The sequence below is a fragment of the Corvus kubaryi genome, unplaced genomic scaffold (assembly GCF_017639235.1).
Source record: "Corvus kubaryi isolate FWS band 111438036 unplaced genomic scaffold, C.kubaryi_AGA036_p1.0 37300, whole genome shotgun sequence".
NCBI classification, from domain to species: Eukaryota; Metazoa; Chordata; class Aves; order Passeriformes; family Corvidae; genus Corvus; species Corvus kubaryi.
Window position 1 is genome coordinate 4,988,301 of NW_024581093.1, and position 10,514 is coordinate 4,998,814.

The 10,514-nt window shown below is 40.0% G+C and overlaps 1 protein-coding gene across 1 annotated transcript in view; it reads right to left on the bottom strand.

The window, feature by feature from the left end:
* Positions 1–9,939, bottom strand: part of WWOX (WW domain containing oxidoreductase) — a 488,561-nt gene extending 478,622 nt beyond the window's left edge. The window contains exons 1-4 of the mRNA XM_042027155.1: positions 9,788–9,939; positions 7,487–7,551; positions 6,158–6,215; positions 5,450–5,628 (exon numbers count right to left, since the gene is read on the bottom strand). Of these exons, the coding sequence (XP_041883089.1) occupies positions 5,450–5,628; positions 6,158–6,215; positions 7,487–7,551; positions 9,788–9,894 (409 nt within the window). The 5' untranslated portion in view covers positions 9,895–9,939. The remainder of the gene's footprint in view (positions 1–5,449; positions 5,629–6,157; positions 6,216–7,486; positions 7,552–9,787) is intronic.
* Positions 9,940–10,514: the final 575 nt, after the last annotated feature.

Below are 10,514 nucleotides of genomic sequence, written 5' to 3' on the forward strand. Positions count from 1 at the left end.
TCCAAGTTTATTTCCACCTTGACATTATCTGATCTTGGACACTACTGGTCCTAGAATTAACACAGTTAATCCCACATCCCCGACCACTAAAACCTTGCTGTATTTTTCCAGTAAGGGAGTCAGAAAAGTTTCTAGTATTCTGGGAACAGAAGGATTTAAGAGCAGTAGCCATTCTACATTGCTCACAGATGTAAAGTGTTCAAATAATGTCCCATACGAGAGAGATTTCAGAAGGAAGTGCAGGTGATACAAAGAAAGGCACAAGATAAATTGCAGAGCTACATAATTTGTGTTTATCACAAAAGCACCACCATGAGTGAACCAAACCTAATCATCTATCTGTTACCATGATGATTAATACTAAGGAAATTATCAAGACACTCGTTGTCAAAATGTTACCTTCCACAGTTTCACAACGTTCAGGTATGTTTGTGTCTATATACAAACCCTCACTGCAATTAACTACAACATTTAATACCGGGAATGCAGCTCACTAAATATACAAAGCATTCCAAAACCTGCACGGGCCCTATCCTGAGAGCTGAGCTCAAAGCAGAGTTTACGCTTTAAGTCTTTTCCCCTGATTTCATATACTTGATCCTCAAGTACTGACTACCTTTAAGGGGATGCAAATCAGCTGTATGACATAACTACTAAAATAGATTTAGCAGCTATACTCTTTCATTCTTTCTTTAAAAATTGATTTAAGAGGAAAAAAGTGGGTTGCTTTGCATTTCCTTGGTTTGTAAAAAAATGTTTTAATGGAACACATCACCTTCTGCTAATATTTACCAATTATTTTTAGTTGTAACCAGGCTTTTTAGAGTTTCAAAACCTCAGTGATATGCTGCAATCTAATTTGCACAAGTTTTGTAATAACCCCTTTTTTTTTTTTTTTTTTACTATTTCAAGCTAGTTTTTCACACAAAAAACATAATCAGAGAATCACAGAATGGTTTGGGTTGGAAGGGACCTTAAATCTCACCCAGGTCAAACCCCCCGCCATGGACAGGGACACTTTCCACTAGACCAGGTTGCTCAGAGAGTCATTAGGGAAAAAGGTACCAGAGACAAGAATAAAATAGAAAAACTTCTGTTTATCATTTATAAAAATTAAATGGCCAGTCATTCAAAACTACATTTTATATCATAAAGCAGATGTTTAATTGAGATAAATTATAAGCACATTTCCCAACCTTTTGCATCAGTAGGACAGAAGTTGCTAATACTGAAGTTCTGTACAAGAAATAAAAGAAACATGGTAACTTCTCACACCTAATGTATATACACACCAAAATCTCACTGGAGAAGTGCCCCATCTTTTAAGCACTGATTTAGTACCTAATCCACAGCTTCTCTCCTGGCTAAGGCTTCTCCATTGCACAGAAGTAAAAGTGCAAAAAGAGAATTCTGACTAACAAAACACTAAGCAACAATTATTTTGAGGAAACAATCTGAAATATTAAAACATAATCAAGGAAAGCAATACAGCAAGACACATTGTGGCTGGAGCTTCTGGATTTTCTTCACCATCTGAAAAAAACCTGATCTGGTTCTTCTGGGCATCCCTTCCAAAAGCAAGGAACAGGCTTCTTCTGACCTTCCTCTGGCAGAAAAATTAGAATCCCAGTTTGAGCAACTGCTTGGTTGTGATTATCAATACAGTTCTGTGATAAAATCTTGGAAAAGCATTAAGAAACACCCTACTTTGTGGAATCTCCCTGGCTGAACAGAACAGACCCATTTCACCCTTCTATAATATACTGCAACACCATTTGCACCTCACTACTCAGACACACTCCACAGTCACCGTGGGTTAGATGCAACTGCAGCTGACACAAACCAGAACACGTCGTGGTCCCAAGGTCATACAGACCATATATGATCCTCAAAAACAGACAGCAATTTTTATAGAAGTCAGAAAATCATATTAGCTACACAACTCTCTCTGATATTAAAACCAAGTTAGAGTATTTAAAAAAAAAATAAAGTATTATTTGAGATCACTGACACACAGTTGAAAATACCACATCTCTGTATAAAATTAAACCTAGAGGAACTGCTTACATGCTTTTATAAATTTACAATTCTAGCCCTAATAATTAAGAACACAAACAACAGAATTACAGGAGCAATTCCTAAGAACAGGAAAAAGCACCAGGTCGCTTTTGTTCAGTATTTTCAAAGAGCAACACAGACCTCTACTGGCAACACTGGTGAGCAAGGCTTGGCTCATACCAGCAGCAAGCTGGGGAAGCTCTTTCTCTGTAAGCTCATGCTGAGACCTTTAAAAAGAAAGACAACACTCAAAATTGCACAGAGACCTTCAATTCCTCCCGGTGGAGTAAGTCTTACTGACTCTATCAGAACCAACTGAAAATTTACACTACTCATGTTTAAATGTACAGAGAACAATATGCTGTTAAAACCAGGACTGGCAGCACAAGACTAAACTGTTCAGTAAGTCTGTCCTACTTCTTTTGAATACACCAGCTTTACTGGGACCAAAAGTTACCTCAAATTTCTAATGTGATATTCAGAGTAAAATTTTGATAGAACTTAAAAAAATAGATGGGAAAAGAAACCCTAAAGAATACTTGGACTGCACTGTCAAAAGAAAAATCTTCCAAAATAAAAAAGAAAATATTTCACTAATAACTCTTGATCTGCTGTGACCTCTTTGTATTGTAAGAACAGAATCATTCATTAACCTTTTCCAAGTTGCTAATTTAAAATAATTGTGCGTATAAATGTTATTTTTTAGTATTTTTCCCTCACACTTTTCACAGCAATTTTAAGGATTAAGTTAAGAAAGTAGGTATATAATCTAGGAAATTCTTCCAGACCACTTTCCTAATCAGGAATGAAAAAAACCACCACAGGGCAGACAGTCTCCCTATTTACAGACATGTTAAGTTAATGGCACTGAGGCAACGTGTAACACCACTAAAACCCTAAAACTGCTGAAGTCATCCAAAGTATTCCCTCAGTAACTAAGCAAGCATCTCTATTTTCCAGAAGTTGAGATTTTTCAACTATAAGAAAAAAACAGAAGTGTTCCTGACAAGCTATGTAGGATTCCCTGTATTAGATTCACAAATAAAGTGAATTAAGATATCATTCCATCTTTGCTGATCTGTTTTTAATATTGCTATCTTAAAGCAGCGTACATGGATGAATAAAAACATCGCTTACATGTTCATCCATCTTTCAAGGGATTCTCAGCATCTGCCAAACTTTATCTTGAGCACCCAGCAATGCAGTAATTGAAAATGCATTTTTCTGACTGCAGTCTACCAAGTTACAGCTTGATCTTTGTTCTACCCATCCTGAAATGAAACATTTCTCAACAAATGGACAGATACCACAGTTAGTTATTTTCAAATATACCACTGACACTCATTTGGACAACAATCAAAGGGTTCAGTGATTTTTTTTTTTTCCTTGCACTATTGAGTACAAATGCTCAACAAGTAATACATCATTTTTCTATCTCTTTCTATTTAATGGACAACAATACTTCCCTGGAATTATTTATGCTTGCCTCTAAAAAAAAAAAATCACAGGAATTGTTTACTCCTCAAAGTACTCAGGGAGGAAACTATTACATCCACTACACACAGAAAATTTAAAAGGAATATCTACAACACAAAGTGGAGCAGAGCACTGAAACCCTAAAATAACTGCAAAATAAGCTCCAAAACTGGTAAGAGTCCCCTTGAACCAGCTAATTAATCCATGCTCCATGGCAACTGGTAAGAAATATCAGACACAGCATAGGACTAAAGCAACACTAAATGCAACATGATATGCAAATTTTTGAGTTATATAGGCCATAAATACCATCTTAATCACAAATTTGATACCTTCATACTTATGGACTCTTTTTGTCTTAACCTCACATGGCAGCACAAGCCCAAGGCTTATTTCACTAATGCTCTCACTCTTCTTGATATACTTCTGAACAGGGATGACATCCTGCCCTCATCCACAAGAGAAATCAAGAAAGTATATATACATAAATACAAATATAGATGTGTGTGTGTGTTTATTTAGGCATGTATGTCACAAGCCAAAAAGATTTGGGGCAAGGACATGATTGATTACTTGTGACCAATCCAGATTATTAACTAAGGGAGAAACATCAAAAACAAGAAAAAATCTTCACAAAACTATCATATATATTGGATTTATCTTTTGCCACGTTTGAAACACCTCCCACTCATTCAGCAAGGCTGAATGGCAGCTCTGCTCCTGCTGAAGGCAAATCCCTTTGAGTCCAGGTAATTCTTTAAATGTTCAGAGACTGCAAAGTTGCATACAAAGCAAATTGTACTGCTGGATGCAATGTAGAGAAATACTGTACCAAGAATTTGGAACATAAACCTCACTAGAAAGCCCAAATTCATTGAGACAGGCAAGTACAACACTTGCTGCCCCAACTGCAGTGCCAATCTGTAGCAGCACATCAGGCAGTGACAGCAGGACAGGTGCTGTTAAGGCCTAAACTGCAAGACACAGTAAAGCTCTAAATTCTTCATCTGACTCCTGTGGGATAACACTGCCTTAAATAATTTAGAAATAAAGACTAAGAGAATTTGGAGTGATAAGTTCTGCTGTTAACACATTTTCCAAAACATCTCCAAGGTTTTCCAATCCCCTCAGAAATGGATTTAAGTCAAAATTCTGAACTAAAATAAAAACCACCAAATAACTTGCATAAGGACTAGTTCAATATTGATGTAATCCCATCCCAAAGAAAAATGCCAACAACAAAAGGCAACAAGAGACCAACAGTTACCTGAATCTCTCACTCACCCACTATAGAAGCAGTAATACTTAACAGATATCTAAACAAGCTGGGTGTCTGAAAGGATTTGTGAACCTGTGAGACAATACAACTAACAGGGATTACTAAAGGTCATAAATTGTATTTCTTTGAACTCAAGGAGCATCGAGTAAAACATCCCAACACAAGTTCATCATCAAATTCACTTGAAAGTACCTTTGGAGATAAAAATTCTGCAGCCTCCTGGGAAAATCTTTACCTGAGTTTACTTGCTGGCATTAGAAGTTTTTCAGAATACTTTACCTGAAGTGTCCTGCAGCCATACAAACCTCACTCCTTGTTCTAGCCACCAAGATCATAATAAGAAACTTCCCTTCTCTTTCACAGCCATCCTTTATATATTTACATCACGGTAAATGCTTCCACCAATATTTTTCTAGACAAAAATCAATTGTTTCAGCACTTGATGTCTTTCCTGTAGATCTCCTGTAAGCTTCAAATTCTTCACACATTTTTAAAAAACACCTTTCTAACTAGGGATTTTATAGGGAAAAAGTGCAAATCAAGTTTGAAAACCGAAAATACAGAGATGTTTAAACAATCAAGTAGCCTGAAAGATAAAGTTTGCCGTATTTTACCTTATGTGCAACGTTAACCTACCTATTCCTGAATTGGCTCCTGTGATTATAACCACTTTCCCACTCAAGTCACGTCCTTGGAGAATTTCCATTGCAGTACTGTTCCCATCATATTTTTGTCTAGTGGTAGGTTTTACTGGATTATCTTCAACTGTAAAGGCCAGTCTTGGGTCAAGGTAAGTAGTCCTTTTGTTTATGTGGCTGCAAAAGAACACAAAAACTCAACTGTTTGGACCCCTCTATACTCTGCATTTAGATTTTAAATGTATTTCAGCCACTGCTGTGTACAATTCAAATGGATTATTTAAATTCCCAAAAATCAAATTCTTTTTTTTTCAGTTTGCTTAAAATCATGCCAATTACTTTTTTTAATAAAACTTTTTTCCAGTTGCGACAGCATCCATTAATAATTGTATTTCCATACCTCACAAGCCATTCTGAACTTCATGTGAATCCCTGACATAAAAGGCAGAATTTTGTCAGGGGGAAAAAAGAAAAAAGTCTTGTTATATTAGGAAAGATCATGTTCTCTTAGCAAGTCTATAAAAGGACCCCACACTTGTCCTTGAAACAGTAGACACTGCAATATCTGCATATGGATTCTGAAGCTGTATTTATTAATCTCTTTGTCTTTCCAGCTGACATTGTCACAGTATGATAACTCAAAAGGCTACTCAGCATGTAACCCAGCTGTCCTCCTTCAACACACTCTGCAATTTGAGATACTTACTCTACAAAATAGACTTGTCCATTTTCATCAGTCTCCTGCTCCCATCCATACGGCAGATCTAGGAAGCACATAAAACATTAACTTTATTTTCAGGCATTAGAATACTCTTCAGTTTGAAGTTTAAGTGATTTCTCAGACTGACGAGACACAATTCTGCATTATTACTGTAGGTGGTGCAGCTACCTGCTGCCCTTCAATATCAGAACTTGAAGGAAGGATTGCTTCCCTAATCACACACAGTTGCTCTCTCATAGAAGTACAATACACAGAAGATCTGGTACAAGTGTAAAGACTGGCAGATTAAGTATAAAGACAATCTGAAAAAATCCTTATAAAGATTAATTCATGTTATAGCACAAAAAACCCCCAGCAAAATGCAATCATGCTTCCAAGCACATACACAGCTATAGTACTCACAGTTCAGTATCTATCCCTGCTAAAATAAATAGCAAACACATACAGGAAAAGTTATGTCTAACACATACCAAGTTGAAAGATCAGAGCCCTCAAGTGGGCATGAAATACAACAAATCAAACCTATAAGATTCAATGAAGTTGGAAGGATAAATAAAAGAACAAAAATTACAAATCTTTACGTAACAAATTCTTGTATAAAAGATTCTACAAAAGTACCTAACAGATGGCATTTACAGTATTTCTAATCCTGGCTTGAAAGTACTCATTTCACTTTGACTGACTTAAGATTTACTGAAAACCTTCCACTTATAGTCAGATTACCAATGCCAAAAGAAACATGGCTTGCCAACAGCACAGTACCCCCAAGTACAGAAGCTTCTGGAAAGATCTGGTTTAAGGCACTGATCCAAGATTCCTGAGAAGTCATTTTCCTCTGGAAGTGTCCTGCAACACTGCCTTCTGTTCTGGCACAAATATTCAACTGAGTTGGGGGAAACAGGTAAAATGAAAACTAATGAGGCTTCCTTCTGTGCCAGGGATATTCCTTGATGAAATACATTCTTTGAAGAATATAATCCAACCATAAATATTACCTGATGGACACCAGGAACACAGAACTCCAGCTTTTGACTATATGCTTTACAGGCCACACTAAAAAAAAACCCTGTAACCTGGAATTAGTACTTTAGCTTTATGAAGCAATACAGGAAAGCCATAAAACTGCAAAGTGATCACTCTACACAGACACAATCACAGAGGTAAAACCCCACAGAAATCAGATGTATTCTGCAAGCTCAGTTAACCTAGGTGATTAGTGACAACTAGGAGATCAAAATGAGATCAGTTGGAGTTTGTGGAAGAACTAAATGTTTGTAACATAATCTCAGCTCATTACAAAAGTTTAACACAAACCTCCTGCAACACGTTTCCTCTTCCCAGACTTAGGATGTTCCCACTGTGTTTTTTCTTCTAGGTGGCTGCAGGAAAAGAAAAAGTTTAAGATTTTAAAAAAATTTCCTAATAATCTTCCAGATGTAATCCAAAATATCGCCACAGGTCTGAAAGTAACTAACGAGACAGCATAGAAGGCTATAAAAGTTCAAATAAATATTTAACTTCCAATGCAAGTTTTGTTGCTTATTAGAAGAAAAAAAAACAAAAAACTCATTTAAAAAATAACATTAACAGACTCAGAAAACACCTCAAAAAGATAACTATCCTTGGCAGAAATAAAGAAGAAAGAAGCTAGAAAATAATTTATCTCAAACTAATAGTAATAATATTAGAAAGTCTTCAAATTACAAAAGCACCTTTCTAAAACTCCTGCCTAACAATATTGATTTGCAGAGTATAACATAAGTAAGTTGGACTTTTAGATGAGCAATTGTAGTTTCGGACAGGTAAGTTTATCCACAGGCCTTGACTAGCAGGATATTTATTTAATACGCATAACAATGGTACCCCATCTTTTCTTCTAATTCAGAAACTTTAATCATTTAAGTCACTAGCAGAATTAAAATATTCCATCATAAGATCTTCTTCACTATAGACGAATAATCAAAGTGATGTGCACATAAACAAGGTCTTAAAATAACCAAAGTGCTGAAATTGGGTAGGATATTAAAATCCCACCTTTCATTAAGTATTTTTAAATAACAGTCAAGTTTTAAGAGTCAGGCAGGGATTAATTGAGTGTCCAAATTCATAGCTGCCCAAGTGTGAAATAAAGAGTGACAACAGCAATAAATAGCACACAAATAACCACAGATAACCTACAGGCCCAGCAGCGATTTACACACAACACAAGCAACTTTTCCTTCTTACAGCAGCCCCATAGTAACAGCACGTGGCATTACAGGGATCACAGCTGGGAAGCTGAGACTAGACAAGTGCACCTGTGCGACCTGAAAATAGGAGGTATTTAACCAAATTACAGCAGCCTGACAAACAAATGCTGTCCACTTGTGTGGACACCTAACTCATCATAAACACTTTTAAAGGTCTGTCCTGGGGTCTTAAACCAAAATAATCTTATTCCAGCTAAAAGTTCATACTGGTGATGAGGTTTAAAATAAAACTCCCAGAATATGCAGAAGTATCACACATACAGAGTGTACCTTAAAGGCAGCAACAGTGCAACACCTCTTCATGTCCAATATATTTTTAGACACACTGGGTGAGATTTTCAGACAGTAAAGATATATTCATGTTATGTCATTAAACTGAACTGGTGCAGCTTCACAAGAGTTCAGAACCTGACCTGTTGAACTGATTGTGTAACAATTCTGCTCAGTAATACGTTATTTCATAGGTTTGTTACTTTCACCAAGTGATTCCTTCCTGAGAGAGCTTTTGAAGTCAAAGGAAATACACAGGAAATTGACCTAAGGAAAACGAACACCTAGAGAGAAACTGCAGCGTTTACAAAGCGTGGATAAACTAAAGCATTCCGCCCAGTGTTTATAAGAGCAGACCTTGGGAGGAAGAGGCCAACTCACCACGGGTGAGAATGAACCATACTGTTCCACTTTTTTGTGGAAGGGAATAAATCTCATAGCTGATCTCCCAAGATCAGCATGGCTACAGAAACCGCATGAGAGGAGAAAGTGTATAAACATATATTCTACCGAGTTAGTTCATCCTGCAGCACATCCCCTTTGTAACCGGGGAGGATGGAATCACGTCCAGTGGCACGGGCAGAGGGTGCTAAATGCGATTCTCTATCTCCTGCCCAAGGTGTACTGGAGAGCCGAGGAACAGCATGCACAGCTTTTAACTTCCATCGGACCTGTCTCTTCTCCGAAGAAAACTGACCAGTCTGCAGTATTGTGTAAGGCTTAACCAGAACGCACAAAGATCGCGCACGGCGCCCTGAGGTGCATTCGAACAGCTCCGGGACGGCTCCCGGCCGCTGCCACGAGCGGCCCCAGCACCGCTCCCAGGCGGGGCAGGTGGCGGCGGCTCAGCACCGCTCCCCGCTCGGGGGGCTCAGCAGGGGCGGCTGCGGCTGCCAGAGCCCGTCCCGCACACCCAGCCCAGCGCTGCCCGGACACCGCACACAGCCCCCGCGTCACCCGCAGCCCGGTCCCGCCGCCCCAGCCCCGCGGCTCGGCCGTGAGGGGCGGTGCGGGGGAAACGGCTCCGCGGACGCTGCCCGGGGGAGAGCAGGCGGTCAGAGCGCTCCCGGCGGGTTCGCCCCGCGCCCGCCCTTACTTGGCGTAGTAAACCCAGCCGTCCTTGGTGGTGCGCTCCTCCCAGCCCGGCGGCAGCTCCTCCTCGCTGTCCGTGTCCTCCAGCCCCGCGTACTTGAGCGCAGCCATGGGCTCGGCGCGGCCCCGCTCCGCCGGCGCGCCCCGCTTCCGCCCGGCCCCGCGGCACCATGGGAGTTGTAGTTCCCGCGGCACCGCCCCGTGCGGCGGGGTCACTCCGGTCACCGAGGGGATGGACACCACAAGGGGACCCGGCTGAGCTCGGCACGGGTACCACAGGGGTTTAGGCCGCTCTGCTCAGTCCTAGTGAGGCATATCTGGAGTGCTCTGTCCAGTTCTGGGGTCTTCAGTACGAGGGAGACAAGTGAGAGGGGATCTCATTAGTGCATACGAGCATCTCATAGGCGGGTGCCAAGAGGACGGTGCTGGACACTTGGTGGTGGTGCCCAGCAGCAGGACTAAGAGCAATGGCCATAAAAACACAAGTTCCACCTCAACATGAGGGAGAACTTCTTTACATGGAGGGTGGCAGAGCACTGGAACAGCTGCCCAGGAGGCTCATAGATTCTCGCTCTCTGGAGACATTCAAAGCCCACCTGGACACGTTCCTGTGCCACCTGCTCCAGGTGGTTCTGCCCTGGTAGGGGGATTGGACTGGATGATCTCCAAAGGTCCCTTCCCATCTGAGCAATTCTGTGATTTTGGGGCCATTAAGTGCTTCCAGCTCTCTA